General features: G+C 41.7%; 1 protein-coding gene across 3 annotated transcripts in view; it reads right to left on the minus strand.

The window, feature by feature from the left end:
- Window positions 1-17,296, minus strand: part of eps15 (epidermal growth factor receptor pathway substrate 15) — a 30,783-nt gene that overhangs the window by 7,069 nt on the left and 6,418 nt on the right. The window contains exons 6-22 of one of the 3 annotated variants that reach the window (XM_080430770.1): window positions 16,701-16,763; window positions 16,233-16,358; window positions 15,623-15,682; window positions 14,998-15,276; window positions 14,606-14,751; window positions 13,971-14,127; window positions 10,421-10,503; window positions 8,220-8,292; window positions 6,597-6,758; window positions 5,998-6,195; window positions 4,657-5,037; window positions 3,271-3,342; window positions 2,643-2,940; window positions 2,233-2,277; window positions 1,716-2,113; window positions 1,536-1,605; window positions 1,311-1,381 (exon numbers count right to left, since the gene is read on the minus strand). In XM_080430770.1, coding sequence (XP_080286896.1) covers window positions 1,311-1,381; window positions 1,536-1,605; window positions 1,716-2,113; window positions 2,233-2,277; window positions 2,643-2,940; window positions 3,271-3,342; window positions 4,657-5,037; window positions 5,998-6,195; window positions 6,597-6,758; window positions 8,220-8,292; window positions 10,421-10,503; window positions 13,971-14,127; window positions 14,606-14,751; window positions 14,998-15,276; window positions 15,623-15,682; window positions 16,233-16,358; window positions 16,701-16,763 — 2,682 coding nt within the window. Of the gene's footprint in view, window positions 1-1,310; window positions 1,382-1,535; window positions 1,606-1,715; window positions 2,114-2,232; window positions 2,278-2,642; window positions 2,941-3,270; window positions 3,343-4,656; window positions 5,038-5,997; window positions 6,196-6,590; window positions 6,759-8,219; window positions 8,293-10,420; window positions 10,504-13,970; window positions 14,128-14,605; window positions 14,752-14,997; window positions 15,277-15,622; window positions 15,683-16,232; window positions 16,359-16,700; window positions 16,764-17,296 lie in introns of all 3 variants that reach the window. The other 2 variants (XM_080430769.1, XM_080430768.1) reach the window with 2 other exon arrangements.

Raw genomic sequence — 17,296 nt, forward strand, 5'->3', positions numbered from 1 at the left:
ACAGACACTAGCGTCATCACCATTCACCATTGGCTTTTCCATTTAAATGGGGCCGGTGAAACCTTTTAGAGACCGGTTCCACCAGTCAACTGATTACGTAACTGGATGTGGACGTTCTCTAGCAGCCGAGAAAACGTGACAAAACACATGGCACAACAACCATGGCTTTGTTTACAAGTTGGCAGTGGATATTCAACTATCAGACAACTCTGGTAATGGAAGTGTTATTTAGCTGTCCTGTGCTTGCCAGCTTTGAAAAGTGAGCCAATAACCAGTTTCATCATTACTTCTGTGGTAATTATGGTGGATTGTCCACCAGATCCTTTCTAGTATTTCCAATATTTATTTTATGTTTTTGATTGGGAGCCAGCATTTATTTGCACAGCCACATACACTTACACCTCCACTATTTGAGACATGGTTATTATTGGAGCTTTTACAGTAGTTTAACACATTGAGTGCCAAAAACGGTCCGGACCGTTTTTGAGAAGCCATGCCTTGTGTGCCAAAAACGGTTATGACCGTTTTTTTTCTCCTTCACAGCACCAGGAGATATCATTTTTGGAAGATTTAGACTCCAATCCACTTCCTGGTTAACTTATGACTTCAAAAGCCTGTATCTCGGCTCCTGTGTACTTTTCTTTTTTACTATGTATTTTTTACTATGTATTTTTGACTATTTTCGACTATTTACAACTGGCTGCAACTATGGAACGGATTACCTAATGTTTTTCATTTTTTTCGCCCGATTGTACGAGACCCCTGTGTGTGTAATGAGGGGATCACCGTGAGGACGGTGATCACTGAAAATATTTTGTGACTACTTGAAAAAGGTTCAAAAATGGTTAAAAATCCAGGCACTGACTGTACCCTGTTTTTAAAAAAAACTGTCACTCAATGTGTTAAGCAGGTTAGTGTGAACTTATTATTTTATTTTATTTTGAGATGTATTGGTTTTTGATCCAAGTGTATCATTACACAGAAAACAAATGGTTTCTTCTGTTGCCTAACAAAATCCCAACATGGTTACTACTGTATATCTGCATTGTGGTGATTTTGATTTTTTAGTCAAACACACTGCCATGGAGGTCATTGTGTCAGAACACCTTCTCCTTCCAGTCTCACATTTCAATTCAACATTGATGAGTCAGTGCTCAGATCATCACAATGTTCCTTTCTTATACTGCGCGCACACACACACACACACACACACACACACACACACACACACACACACACACGTATCACTTCCTCCCCATTTTAACATCTTGTGATATGATCAACCGCACACAATTACACCTGAAAATTACCTTAGACAAGGAACTGAAATCAGCAAAGCCTCCGCCAAATGACTCATTACCAAACACCGCAGCAAATGGATCTAAAAGACACATGGGGAGGGAAAAGGGAAGACGTGGATTAGATCTACAGATTTGTACCACTCACACACACATCAATTATACACAATTGAATTTCAATAGCTGCTTCATTACTACGTATTTCACCAGAAGGGGGCGCCATGGCACCAGCTGTACCTGGGTCTGAACCAGTGCTCACTGTGGTACCACCTGGAGCGAATGGATCATTGGTCGATGTGCTGTCCTTCTAAATGACAGAAAGAGAGTTTTTTTAAATGAAATTGAGTGCCGCAGGAACAACAAATTATACCAGAGTGGTACGGGCCTGGAGTGATAACCTCTTTTAGCAGAACTCACCACTGCCAGATCTACATCAGGAGGAGAGGAGCTGAAGGGATCCACACCTCCATTGCCTTGGGAACTAAAAGGATCCGGCTCCCCCAAGGCATTCATTTTGGCTCCAAATGGGTCAGAATCAGTCATATTGTTACCCACGGAGCTGAAAGGATCCTTGGCTGCTGTATCTGTGTTGATAGGTTTGGACGAGAAGGGGTCTGGACCTGCCGCTGGTGTAGCTGCTCTATTATTGAGCTTTGGTCCAAACAGGTCTGGTTCTGGAAGGCCAGTGCCGTCGCCGAACGGGTCTGCTGAGGCTGCGAATGGATCTTCAGAGGAGAAGCCGGCGCCGGACTGTTTGAAGAAAGAGTCTGCCGCAAAGGGGTCTGAACCTTTGAATGGGTCACCCCCGAATGGATCTGATTGTAGGGGAAAATAGTTGATAGAATTTTAGATGGTAGAATCAGAGTTGAATAATCATATGTATGTCAGGTTCAACTGCATCTATTACGCTCATGTTATGCTAGTGATCACTCACCAGGAACATCTACTTTTCCAAATGGGTCATCTTTGAATGGATCCTCTACAAAGGAGACACACAAACACACTTTATTCCAGCAACACAAACTGTTAAGTTAATTAAACGTAATAAATCCTATTTGAAGGATGCCATGTATCAAACTTGAAAAAACAAAAATATTGTATTTAAAAATACACGTAGTTCATAATTCCATGACTATAATAAACAGGAAGCAAACTGCAAAGGCTCATTTATATATACTGTTAATGCAACATTTAGCTGAAAAAGCTTTTTTGACAAGTAGCACTTGGGTCATGCCAACAAAATACTAATGAATTAGCATAGAGTGTTTTTTGGTTAACCAAGGACGTATTAGGGAATTCAATTTGTAATCTATGTTTCCCTCTGAGTTTTAAAAAGGGACTCACCATCAGTGAAGGGATCTGCCTGGAAGAAATCTAATTCAGGAAGATTAGGGGGACTAGTTTGTGGTGGTAGGGTAGGGGGACTGGTTTGGGGTGGTAGGGTGGAGGGGCTGGTTTGGGGTGGTAGGGTGGGGGGGCTGGTTTGGGGTGGTAAGGTCGGAGGACTGGTTTGGGGTGGTAGGGTGGGGGGGCTCGTCTGGGGTGGTAAGGTGCGGGGACCAGGCTGAGGTGGCAGTGGAGAGGGGCTGGTTTCAGAGTCAACTGAATCCTCTTTGCTCTCTGGCTCTGGTGAGGCAACCTGCTGGACAGACAGACAGACAGACAGACAGACAGACAGACAGAGACAGAGACAGAGACAGAGACAGAGACAGACAGACAGACAGACAGACAGACAGACAGACAGACAGACAGACAGACAGACAGACAGGGCTGTGTTCACTAGGCTGAATATTAGAGACACTGGAACATCAAATGTTTATATCCCCAGTAAAGAAGTGAGGTTGTTGTTGTTAATAAATATGTTATACAAATCAACAGTGAACCTGAGTCAGATACCACACTTATCTATAATGTAGGAATACAGAGATAAATCTAAGTAGTTTTTTAGATTGTAGTTCTGGGGGTGTCTTACCTTTGGTGTGCTGGATTTAGCCGACTCCTCTGTCTCTTCTGGTGATCCGTCGACTGTAGGACTGCTCCGTTCCTGGGGACACGGAGAAGACATCAAAAACAATGGCATTTGACGCTTCTTGTTGAGTTCAAACATGATGCTCACGCCGAACTACATAACTCTCCAGCAGATTTAAATGTTTCAAAATAGTATTTTGAATGAATGCTTTACTCAGTTTCTGTAATGGTTTACCTGATAGTCATTAAAAGAAATGAGGTTGAAATTCAACAAAACTAGAAAAGTGCGCTCCTTGGAGCGGCGAGCTTAGAGCGCAGACCTCCACCAGGCCTGGTTGCCTACCAAGGGCTATGTTAGTAATAGGGTGCAGCCATCAGGACATGAGGAAGCTGCGTGGGGAAATAGTTTGTCTTTATAGAGGCCCCTCAACAGGCTATTCCAATTTGGGTATGATTGGATGTTGCGTTCATATATGGTGTTTCTCGTAAGAAATAGGCCCTGTCCACAAAATTGTGATAGGCAAAGGTAGTATCAAAAACCTGTTTGGTCATTGTCATATGACATGTCAGATTTTTGGCAGCATCTACGGGTGGAAGTATAATCACTTTTGGTGTTGCATTGTTTAGAGGCCCCTCAATGTGTGATTAAAATCTGGGGCAGATTGGGGCAGGTTAAGGATAAGGATAATTCCTTTTAACAGGACGTTCATGAAAGTCCTTGCGGGCTTGTTTCCAATGAGGGCCTGTGAGCAATTAGGGGTTAAGAGTCTTGCTCAGGGACAAATTTCATTTCATCGATCGTACCTGGGGCAACCAGGGCCTCTGGCTCCCTAGGCGGGCTCACTAACCACTCAGCTATGGCCGCCCCCTAAGGTTCATGATTTATAGATTGATTTTGCAAAACGAGCCGCTCCTGCAAACTTTGGAAGCCAATCGTAGTCAATCAGAATGAAATATGAAAGACCTGCCTGATACATTATCATCACATTTCCGGAGAAAATGTGAACTGATTTATGAAGGGGTTGGAAGAAATCTGCAGGAGTAGTCGCAAAGTGTGTTTTGAAGAAAATGCACAATGGCAGAAAGTCTTGTCAGTCGGAAATGGACGTGCCATATATGGGCACTTTGGGCAGTTACGTCCTGATCCAAATAAAGGTTAAAGGCCAAAATGTTAAGTGGCCTCTTATAGCGCCACCATGAAGCTGATTTGGTATATTTGGGGTAGAGGTTCTTTTGCCTATTGGGAGGGTGTGTACAAAGTTTCACACTGATCAGCCCAGTGCTGCCCAATATTATCTGCCACAGACAGACAGACAGTCAGAGGCAAATAATAATCATAACACCAAATTATAACACAAGAAACGTATACAATTAACAATGCTATGTTCACCTGAGGCTTCATAATGGTAGACAGACTACTATAGATATCAGCGGAGGCTAGGCAACTATAGAGATCATCCAAGGGATCAGGTTTTGACTTTGGCTCCTCTGGAGTCTTAGGCCTCTCCTCCTCCTCCTCTTCCTCCTCTTCTCCTTCTTCTCTCTGTTCTTCCTCAGACGCTGCATTTAGCCGAGGGCTGTTGGTGGCTGGATTGTCCCTCAGCTCTTTAGGGTGGTCCTCTTGGAAGAGGTCCTGCTGGTGCGGCTCTGTCGACGGGCCTGCCGAGCCGTTGACCATGACGGGTGAGCTGTCCTCCAGCGCTCTCTTCCAGCTGAGCTGGGCTGTCACTGACCGCTCCTCCACCTGGAGGTCATTCAGTTTCTGCTGTACCTGAATGACAGAGAGAGAGGATGGAGAAAGAGTATAATATTGTACCGTGGTTCTTTTCATAGAAAGAGTGTGGAGCTCCAGTGTCTATAACTCTTTCCCACGACCGATCTGAGGCCAAATAAGTCCACGTTACACTACCGTGATGATTAGCGTTTGTCTTTCTGTTCCTGCTACAGTGGACCTGGAATCAGGTTTAGTCATGGGACAACAGCAAATGACATTAGGGCTACACAAGTTGACAGTCAATTGAACATAAAACATAAAAGTACTGTAATGGCATGTAGGCATCTGAAAGTGTGAACTGTGTGTGCATGTGACAATCAAAATTAAATGGAGAAAGAGAAGAGAAGTCTCAACCTCATAGAAAAAAAGTGTATGGTGACATACAGTATGATCAACTGAAAAGTGCTGATGCCTCTCGCAGTTGAAAATTCATCATTTATGGCAAGCAACATGGTTAATTAACTCATTCCCTGCCTAGGACGTAAAAAACCTAATCATTCCCGTTACCAAACCTGCCAATTCAATTCTTTTTTTTTAATTTTTTTTTACCCAAAGACCAAGGAGATATGATTTTTCGAAGATCTAGATTCCCATCCACTTCCTTGTTAACTTAAAACTTTAAAAATTCTTTATCTCGGCTCCTGCGTACTTTTTTTTTTTCAATTAAAAATCTCTGGCAGTGGGCAAACGCGGCCAGCAATAATTGTGGCAGTGAATGAGTTAAGTAGGGATGTCCGGATCAAATCACCCAAAACATGTTATTTTTTATTGTGCATGTGCTTTCAGAAATTCTACATATCTGTGATTTCAAGACAATGTTGTGTTGGACCGAATGGGGGCGTTTTCATGGGTTTGTCTGGTGACTGACAACCAAAGCTATTTAACTGAACAGCTTATTATCAACCATGTGATAACATGCAAATGCACACACACACACACACACACACACACACTAACCTGTGCAACCTGAGTGAAAGAGTGGTGTACCGAGTCCTGCAGAGGTGAGAGCTGTTCTCTGGCAGCCTGGACCTTCTCCTCCAGTCTCCTGGTCTCGTCCTGCAGCTTGAGAAGCTCCTCTCTGGCCTGGACAAGTTCCTCTTCATACTGACCTATCTTCTGCTCCTGCTCCTCATGTTCTGACTGTAGCGACGAAATCTGGGTATATAGACACAACCACACAGTATACATTAACACATAACACACAGTATACATTAACACATAACACACAGTATACATTAACACATAGGGGACATGCAAGAGAACCAGCAAGAACAGGCTGAAGTTTAACTGGACACCCAAGATGAAGAGATCAAGATGGCTGAAGTTTAACTGGACACCTAAGGAACTAAAGCCTAGTTTAGACAAATGTTTTGACGAATTGTAACTAATTACTATTGACCGTCATCTTTACTGAATGTATCTCTTCTGAGAACGATGAGAAAAGCACTGGTTTGTTCACATTCTTGCCGGGCTGCATGACTTTGCACACATAATGACTTTTTCAGGCTTTGTAAAATCATATGAAAGAAACCGCCCAGGTGTGTAAGGACCTTTACCAGCTGGTTCTCACTGCTGGTCTGCTGGCGGATGAGGGACAACTGCTCCTCCAGGGAGGCCTTCTGCTGGTCCAGCTCGTCCAAAGCTTCCTGGACCTCCTGCCGCTGGGCCTGGAGCCGCTGCAGCTCCCCGCTCTCCCTCGCCACCTCGTCCTGCAGGTCCTACAGATGTTGGCGACACGTCAGTCGACACTTGTTGCAGAAAGCATAAATTGACCTTTATACTGAATTATGGAACCAAATTATTAGTCCTGAAATGTGTATAGCAAGGGACAGCTAAATACAAGGTTGTCTCAGCCACTACGCCCTGGGCACATACAGTGCATAAAGAGGTATAAAACGTGTGTGTGTGTGTGTGTGTGTGTGTGTGTGTTTTGAAGGCCAGGGTTAGGTTAGTCCCTGCAGACAGAATTTGGGGTTTGCAGAAGGAATATCTGAATTTGACAAGAAATGCTGTACATACAGTAACTAAGGACAATAGGAAGTGGATATGACAAAGGATGTCATGAGGAAGAGGAGAGGAAATGTATTCAGTGAAGAGCAGGATCAGAGAGGAAATTATTAGGAGACGTGATAGGTAGACGTGAACAAAAAAAAAAGGTGTGTGTGTGCCTGTGTGGTGTTGGGAGCGGGTTGAACTCGAGTCATGACTACCAACACTCAAAGTGTGATGTATGGTGGCCCACCTCCTACACACTATAAATATCCACAGCGCTCAGCCTTGAGCCGATGCTCCAGGGAGGCAGCTTAGACAATTGCCTCCATCAACATGAGATTCTCCTGAGACCCACCTACACACTCAGATGTCAAAACTGCTTCCCAAAAGTGGAGTGTGGGGGAGTGAACTATCCCTTTAATTCGTCGGCTCCCAAAATAGAGCTCATCAGTCAGGCTCGGAGCAGGGAGCCTTGCAGACACTCTTACAACAAGGACACCAGCCTCCCCCTCTCTCTCAAAGTACAATTAACAGTGAGCTCTACCGGGGCTGGCTGCTGGCAAAATAGATTATTGGTCAGCCAAAGAATCAATAATGTTATTGATTGATATTTAAGTATGTTTCCATACCCTTATCTTTATCTGTATGCCTTTCTGCCTGTCTATTAAGTAGTTCATTTACAGTATCTCCCATTCTATTCATTCACTTTCTCCTTTGCCTAACTATATGTAAGGAAATGGGGACAAACCAAAAAAAGACACAGGGTAAGGTATTCAGTAACGACAGTAAGAGCACAAATATTTTTTTCTTGTTTATGGAAGGAAATTGGCTAAATGTGGCCCAAGTCTCCTTTTGAAAAGCTGTAATAAAACAACACAGTAAAACATTTTTAAATGAAATTTACTTTCACTCAGTTAATAAAAGAGACAACAAAATAGAACAGTTCTCTAATTTGGAGCACCAGCACACAGTAAAATCAGTGTTCATTTAATATCCATTTTTAACTATAACTCTGTAGTGTACACTATAAAGATGTGACCAAATTGACCCTGATGGGTCATTTGGACCTTACTGTATAACTAGTGATTGGAACATTTGTACACTCAGCATTTTAAAATAGATTACTGAAAAATCTCCACCCTGAGAGATGGAGAGAGGGACAGATGACCAGACAGCCGTGGTCTCACCTGCACTTCGTTGTTGCGTTGCCGGATGGTCTCCTCGTTCTCTTTGATCTCCTGCTCCACCGTACTCTTCTCCCTGGGGGTCCAGCACAGCAGACAGGAGTATTTAGCCACAGAGGACAGGCCGACTGCGCCCAGTCCTCCCAGCCCCATTCCCTCCAACCCCAGCCAGCCCTCTGTTGCACCACCTCCTCTACCTCCACCACCACCACCAGGCCTCTCAACAAGCAGCTCCTCTCCCTGGACAACCATGATCCTAGCCTGACACTACAATGAGCCTGCAGCTAGAGCCAGAGAGCGGAAGTATGACTGGAGAGAGCTGGAGAGGTGGAGCGTGTCTGTGTGCGTTTGCTTGCTCTATGCTTGTGTCAGTGTGACGAGAACATGTGTGAGTGAGGCGGTGTCCGCGTTTGCTCAGTTAATGTGTTGATGATGAGGAGCGAGAGACAGATGGCTGCCTTGAGGAGAGAGAGCGCGAGAGGTGGAGGAAGAGAGGGAGGAGTAAGGCTGAGTCAAGCCCTGTTACATTTATCATCTTTTTTTGCCCAACCTCTCTCTCCTTTCTCCCTGACTACAGCCCAGCCAGGAGGAAAGCAGGGGAGAGAAGAAGGGGAGGGGCAGCGGTTTTACACATCCTGTATGGCCTCTTTCTGAAAACCCATCTCTCATATGCACTCCTACAACAATATGTTTGAGCACTGAGAAGCACAATGAAAGATAAGATACAGCAACTAAAATGCACAACATGAATCTTGAATCTTTCTACTATTTCCCTGTTAGGAATGAAGTAAAACATGTTTTAATAATAATAGTTAAAATAATTGTTACAGTAATCTTTTCCTATCTTACTAACGGACAAACTGACCCACGTCAATCTACATCAGTCCCATTAATAAATAATAGGGTTCTCAATTATCTTGAGAAGCATGATTCCATTAAGATATTTACAGGAAGGTTACGATCGATCCAAGACGGAATATGGATGAGCAAGGAGAACCAAAAGAGCTTGACAATGAGCTTGGAAATAAAAGAAAACCATAAGTGTCACAGGACAGAAAGGGAAGTTCTGATTGAGTGCCCCTAGCGGTCACAAAACAACAACAACAACAACTACTACAACTAGAAAGGGGCGCTCCGCAGAACTACTCTCCGCCAGGTTAGGTGATAAATAAAATTAAAGTTTCAAAATGCAGCTTAAACTTCTAATTTGCTCAACATCGTCAACCGTCTCATCAAAAAATGTCACCCCTTTCTGACAGGTCTATATTTTCATCCTGTAAAGCCACACTAACCAGAATACAACAGCGATGGTAATCTGTTCTTACCCATCATCATCATCAGCAGTGCCATGTTTGTGGAGAGATTTGAAGAAACAACAATGAAACATCTTAGCAAGCTCATCTCCCTCCTTGATCTGCTGCCCGTCGCAATAACTCTGCTCTTATTATACACTATTACTACCCCCCCACCCCCACTCATTAAACAGCTGTCCTCTGCCTATGGCATAAGTTGTGCATGCGTGTGTAGTTCTGTTTGTGGTTGTGGGCACCAAAAGGCTCAGTGCTCACTGTCACCTTTGAGAAAACGGAAGCTAAAATGAAACCTTTGAAGACATTCTCTATAGCCATCTGCTCTCTTTCACATCCTACTAACTAAATCAAAAAGCACAGATGTGGTAGTTGTTTCTTTGTGTGCTGTGCACATGTGAGAGAGATATACTTTATGGATGCAATTTCTCGTTCTTCAATGTGGTCATCAATTTTAGGGGAGGAAACAGAAATGTCATCGTCTTTTTCTCTCAACAATAAAAAGAAAATAGCGAAAATATCCAATCTACAATCTAACAAAGCATTGCGATATGGCGCATTTCTGAGCTTGTAGATCGGCTATTTTTACAATGTTTGTACAACACCCGTGTAAGTCAAAGGATAAAATAGGGCTTAAGTGGTTAATCAGACTTTAGTAAATCTTTGCATCAATTCGTTGATATATAAAACATTAAGAAAATATATTTTAAAACACGCTACAAGATTATTCAATTAATTAGTAATAGTAAAAAAAGTAGTGTATAGTAATCAATGCAATAATCGCTGAGAAAATAATCAACAGTTGCAGCCCTACACGTACTCTCTTTTTGAGGTACAAACCCATTCCTCAGACTTCGTTTCCAATGGACTTTACACATTTCTTTAAGAGAAGCTCACCTTTGCAGGTCCACAATCTCGTTACTGAGGGAGTCCAGTTCCTTGATGGCAGAGAAGTCGGCTGCCAGGTTGGCCAAATTATTCTGAAGACCAAGCAAGGTAGAGGACAACTTAACCATGGATAGACGCTCACTAGCGCAGGCCCAGCACCACAACATACAATACATGGACACAACAATCAACTGATGAAACCTAGTACTGTGTATAGGAATGAACTTTAAATAGAACTGGACCCGCATTAGATAACATAGAAACTCATTTTGAGAAGGACCCCAAAATGACTCTGTCAAATCCTGTGTGTTAATTTAACTCTTAAAAAGGATCCCTGGCTAATAAGCCTTAATACATTATAATTGCCCTATATTATAACTTAAATTAGAAATAAAAACACCTTAAATATTTTATTTATTTTAGAAATAGCTCGTCTTTCACTCAATAGGGACCGCTTCTGTCGCAAGTTGATGATGTCATATGTCCATGTGTGGTCCAGCCTTATGGAATGTATGGAATGCATGTGCTACTAAACCAACTCAACTCATCCACTGCCAATGATTTTTTGATTTTCTTACCTTTTTCAAGTAGTCACAGAATATTTATCTCCATTATGATTGATGTCTCGGCCAAAAATACATAGTAAAAAAAAAAAGTACACAGGAGCCGAGATACAGCCTTTTTAAGTAATAAGTTAACCAGGAAGTTAATGGCGCAGCAAATCTTTGGATCATGCTATCTCCTGGTTCTGTGTGCAAATAAAAAAAAATTAAGAAAACATTTAGTTTTTAACTTTTTGGCAGTGAATGAGTTAATACTTCCTAAAGTTAATATGAGCATCAAAGCAATATTTTAAATACTTTTTATTAGCACATGCATTTACATTCCATATGGCTGGACCACACATGGACAAATGACATCATCAACTTGCAACGGGAGTTGTCCCTATTGAGTGAAAGATGAACTAATATTAAAATAAATAAAATATTTAAAGTTTTTAATTATTATTTTTTGTTATGGAGGGCAATTATAATGTATTAAGGCTTATTGGCCAGGGATAATTTTAAGAGTATAAAAACTGTCCCTTAGGGGTTAAATTCACACACAGGATTTTACAGCGTACGATGCGGAGAAATTGAAGATGCACCAAAAGGAAGGAGACAACACATTCACAGCCAAGCACAAACAAATGTACTAAACTAAATTACAAATGGCATCTACTAGGTAGCTACTGAGGTGATGTAGAAACAGGTTAGGGATGGGAAAGAACATTAAACAGACTATGTAATGTCACTGACACCGATAGGACCTAGTAAAGGTGGCCCGTAGTGGAGGCGCTGGATCGGAGGGCTTCTTTCATATACTCATTCACTTAACAGGGCTCCAGACTAACTTGTTTTAACAGCTGAATTGGTGCCACTGACTCTTTCACGTGCTGAAACATTTGGTCACGCTCGCATTTTGTCTTGGGATCCTGTACTATATCAATATTTATAATATGACTAATGATTATTTATCACACACAATAGATGAGTATATTATCTAATACGAAGATCATTAACCTATATCAATATATCATCATATAGCAGTCTTTGGTGACATTATAACCAGTGTTCAATTTATCTACACCATAAAACAAAATGGTAACAGAGCCATGGCCAAAGTCTATTGCCAACATTTATCTTTAGATAGTTTCACAGTCTTTTTCCAGTTAAAAAAAAAAGTTTAAATATTAAAAAGAAGTCAGATACTAAAGAGTTTGACTTTCAGTGAACATTTTACACCTGCAAGACTGTGATGCGACAAATAAAACTGATTCTGAAGTTCATTATGAATCAGAATCAACTTTATTGTCATATTTCAGGTTTACAGGTATGAAACAGAGGGTGAATGCTAGCGTTGTTTCAGTGGGTGCGTTTACTGCGTTATGCACTCAGCATAACACACAGTGTGCCACTGTGAGGTTGCTGTTTACTATACATACAAACCCTTATTCTTACATCGTTGTTTTTGTAACGGCAGACAAAATACCACCCCTTCCAAATTCCACTGGTGCAACTAATTACACATTTTGCTTGAACATTTGGAAAGTAAAAATAATAATCTGTGGGCCAATGGTTGCAGTCTGGAGCCCCGGTTATTTTAATATGGTAATTTCATAGGTTCTACAACACATGGATGGGTAGACTGAGATTCTAAATACTGGAATCTCTCTTACACTTTTTTTTTTTACAAAATAAGTTACGCAAGTATTTGAAAGAAGCAAAAGTCCCACTAAGACCCAGGCGTGGCACATTGGGTGTATCTCAATAGACTAGGAGGAATCCACTCTACTTGCCCCACTTTCTCCACAGTACTAACACAGCTCCATCTTTGGCACGATACTGTTGTCAGGGCTGGGGCTATTGTCTGAATACAGCTTCACCACTTTGATTTTCATTCATTATAATTTTCTTGATTAGTTATAACTGTCAACTAGCCTGCAACACAGGGAAAACGACAAGTGTGTTCCAGCCAAATGAGAGCCTCATAACAAGAAAATTATAAAATAGCAGAAAATAAAGGACTTCTGTGTTAGCCAGGGAAGAGGAGAGGACAAGGTAAGGCAGCCTCTGCAGAGTATTGAGAAGCATTTGACTCAGTAAGGTAAGCACACGCTCTCTCACGAGAAATTAGAGAGACATCGTCACTACATGTATGTAAAGTGAACTATGCATAATAATGTGTGGAGTGCAAACACAGAGTGAACCTGAACCTTAAGAGAATGACACACAGAGAGCGACAGAGATACACAGCCGCAAGCTAGAGGGGGAAAAAAAATCCAAACACACAGAGACACACCACAAGGAAGGAAAAGGTTAGTTAAAAACAAATAAATAGACATCTTTGTATCAGCAAAAGAACTGTCTATTGAGTATTGACTAATCCCAACAGTAACCCATTAAGACCTGAGGCCGAATCAAAAAATGTCTTCTAAATCCTCACGTATGTTGCTATATCAGTGGTGCTCAAACTTTTTCATGTCAAGGACCCCCAAAATTATATGTCTTTGGCTGCGGACCCCCATCTCAAATATTTTTTTCCAGGGACCCCCCGAAGCTAAGATATTAGAAATGTTTTGTTTGCTTTAAAAATATATAAATTATCTTATATAATATATATATAAGATTTTCTATATAATAGCTTTCCCGGTTTTAATGGGTTAAGTAATACATCATCCTCCATTAAGCATTGATTGAGGGCTGGTGATAATGCCAGCTTGGGAGAGATAACAGAGGACACACAGCAGCAGCAGGCAGCTGCCTCTTTGACGCAAGAGAAACATCTGAACTAAGAAACATCAACAACAAAAACCTCCAAAGCAGATGTCCTCACATTATGTTCACATAAACAATGAGAAAGAGCTATATCAGACAGCCGGGATCAAAGAAACACTTTCCTAGTTTGTTATCATCACAATGTCATTAGTACTTGTATTAGCAGGGGTGGGAAGGATTTTTAGGTAAAAATAGTAGATTTAACAGACTTTAAATTGACAAATATTCTGTAAGTGACTCACTTGCTTGATGTTCAGTCTGTCTGAGGGGGGAATCATTTCCGGGGAGAGAGTCTGAGGAGGGTCCAGACCTTTGGTCAGCCTCTGGTTGATGAGGTACAGTGCTAGGGCAAACTGCTCTCTGGTCAGCTTCCCTATATCTCCGATGTCACACAGCTCCCTGAGACAGACACGCACCCATGACATAACATAGTAATGATTTACACCTCGGGCAAAAGGCTATTGTTAATAGTGTGAATAATGAACCCCATGCTCCGTGGCTAGAAGCTTAATATGCATACAGAAAAAATGACACAAGAACAGGAATTTATATGATATTCTGTGGTAAACGTTAAAGGAAAGAATGACGTGAGGTGGTGTGAGGGCCATGCAATATGTAATTATTTGTGATACAAATATGATGTCTGCAATTAATCCAGCAGGACACTTGTATGCATTTTATTTTTGATTTATTGTGCAGTAACTTGACAACAAAGTTGTGATATGTGGTGAACATGAATGAAAAAGTCTAAAAACTGATATGGCGCCAGTGGCAGGTAGTATCAAGGCCAGTCAAGTGTCAAGGTGCCAGTGGCAGGTATTCAGCCTAAACTGCAGGCAGTGCAATTGAGGGGAAAACATTTGCCATCTCTGCTTACCAGATGCGTGCTAGCGTGTTAGAGGGCAGGCCAGTCTTAAGAAAGATGTCTCTGACCTCCGGTCCAGACACCAGACCATCCATGTCCCCATCTGTTTTGCTGAACAGTTCATCGTACTTGGCTTTGTCTCCTGGAGACACCACCCACTTGACATGGGAGAGATGGTAAAGAGAGCTTTATTAAACATTCCAACATACATACAATGTTAAATTAAATAAAACACACATATGAACTCTAAAATTATCTCAAGTACTTACGTGTATTATCAGTTCTTCTCGTGGAGTCTTTCAAAAAATATTTTAAAGACTCCACTATACATCACATCATCACAAACGCATTACCTCAGGAAGGCCTTCATACAGACATCTGAGTAAAATAGTACCGGTACTTACAGGGGCAGCTGCTGGTGTTGGAGCGGGAGCAGGAGCAGGAGCAGGAGCTGGAGCAGGAGCTGGAGGTGGCGCAGGAGAGGGGGCTGGTTTAGGGGGGTGGGGCATTGTCTTTGACCCAGCATGAGAGGCGCGACTGTCTTTGACGGAGGGTGGTGAGGGTAACAGGGGCATCACGGGAGGCACTGAGGGTTTTTTCCGCTTGGAGGGGGGGACCAGGGGAGGCGGGAGTGCCATTGGCACAGGCTCTCCTTCCAAAGCCCTGTACACCAGATACATGGCCTGGATAGGGGTAAAACAATCACCAACGTATGTGTTTATGTTTTTGCAGTCTCAACTAAACATTTTCCATTGGAAATTGCCAACAGATTGCTAACAGATGCAACAAGCATATAGTGTAGCTTTCATGTAAGCATAGAGCACAAACAACACAATGTAAAAATGTGGGTTTGACAGCTGAAATGCAGTGAAAAGCGAAGCATAAAGTAGATGAAAATAATATATATATAATTATAATGATTTATGTATTTATTTTTTGTATAAAGAACCTAGCTAAGTTACTAATGTATCCAATATGGATACATTCTGAGATATATCTGAAGTTGAATTTATAGCCTGAAAGGCTTACCACAGCAAACTCATCTCTGTCCAGCATTCCATCTCTGTCAAGGTCACTCAGCTCCCACACCTGGAAAACACACACACACACACACACACACACACACACACACACACACACACACACACACACACACACACACACACACACACACACACACACACACACACACACACACACACACACACACACACACACACACACACACACACACACACACACACACACACACACACACACACGAAAATAAACATGGCATACTGAGAAGAATAAATGATTGAATGACCATTTTTAAGCTTTACCTGAAAAACGTTGCAGTCAGACAACTCTTGGATAATAAGAAATAAAATAATAAATAATAAAAAATAAATACAAAATATATAGCATGAAGGCTGTCTCAATTCATAAATTCCCTGTAAGCATGCAATGCTGAGTTGGCCCTGCTTCGAGTTGCCTGTCTGAACGAGCTCTGCAGGCTTTGCATTATTTTACATAACTGAATTTTGTTATACTGATTAATTAACAACACACATTTCATTTCAAATTGGCTGTGGTACTTTACTGTGGTACAATTGTCCTGGGAGTTTATTTGCCTCCGTCATCGGTATGAATATCGTACCCTGCCTAGGACATCCACGGGTAGCTTGGAGTTTAGCAGGACTGGTTTGACCTTGTCTCCTGTCAACATCCCTCCCACTGGAGACAGACTGTCAAAGATGGCATCAAACTTCATCTTCTCTTCAGCCTGGGGAAAAACATACGCAGGGGGAAAAAATGATTTACCTATGAACCTACTAGTATCCATCTCATAAAGCAGCTAGTTATAGCCAAAAACTACTGATTACAAATTGCAAAGTGGTGTAAAATATAGACAAACAAATACAAACAAATTAAAAACTACTACCAACACAATATTTAATAGAATAAAGAAATAAGCTAGTTGTGATGTGAGAGCCATTTTAAAGTATTTGCAAATAAAATCATAACACAATATTCCGGTAGATACTAGTATGTATTACTGTCTATAGTACATGTGTCATATACTGTGATGATATGTGGAATCAGTGACCATTTGTGAAGGTCTCACCTTGACAACCCAGGGAAGGTCACTGGCCACGACCCCTTGCAACTGTGGGCTGCTTGTGTCATGCTGGAGATAAAGGGCATTCAATTCAGCACAGTAAACGCATTCAAACTACACATGCATTCACTGTGGGAGTGAGCCAAACATAGTCATTTTCTGCTGTTGACTCATGGACAATGCAATCCGAATTAAACATTAAAACATATCATTAGCTTATGATTTATTTATTTTTGTTTAATCACAGGAAAACAAAGACAATGGAGAAAAGATCACTTTACTTTTACAGTCCCAATATCTAAAACTAAAATGTGTTTGAAAGAGACTCTAAACTGGGGCGAAAAAGCACATTAAAATGCAAGTGGAGCTTGTGTTTACAGTTTAGTTTCACTCAAGTTCCCAGGACCAGGAGGGCTTTTTGAAGCAAATGTTTACAAGTGGCCAACTCTGGTACTGCAGGTTTGGCCCCAAAAAAATTACAAGCAAAATGGGCTTGACCAATTAGCTCAACTCATGCTCTTGCACATTACGGGCCCATGACATTGTCAAACACATTGGCTCAAACCCGGAAGGAGGGCAGTAGGAGGGGAGTACACGCTATA

This window comes from Gymnoscopelus braueri (assembly GCF_963280865.1).
Source record: "Gymnoscopelus braueri genome assembly, chromosome: 6".
Classification (NCBI taxonomy): domain Eukaryota; kingdom Metazoa; phylum Chordata; class Actinopteri; order Myctophiformes; family Myctophidae; genus Gymnoscopelus; species Gymnoscopelus braueri.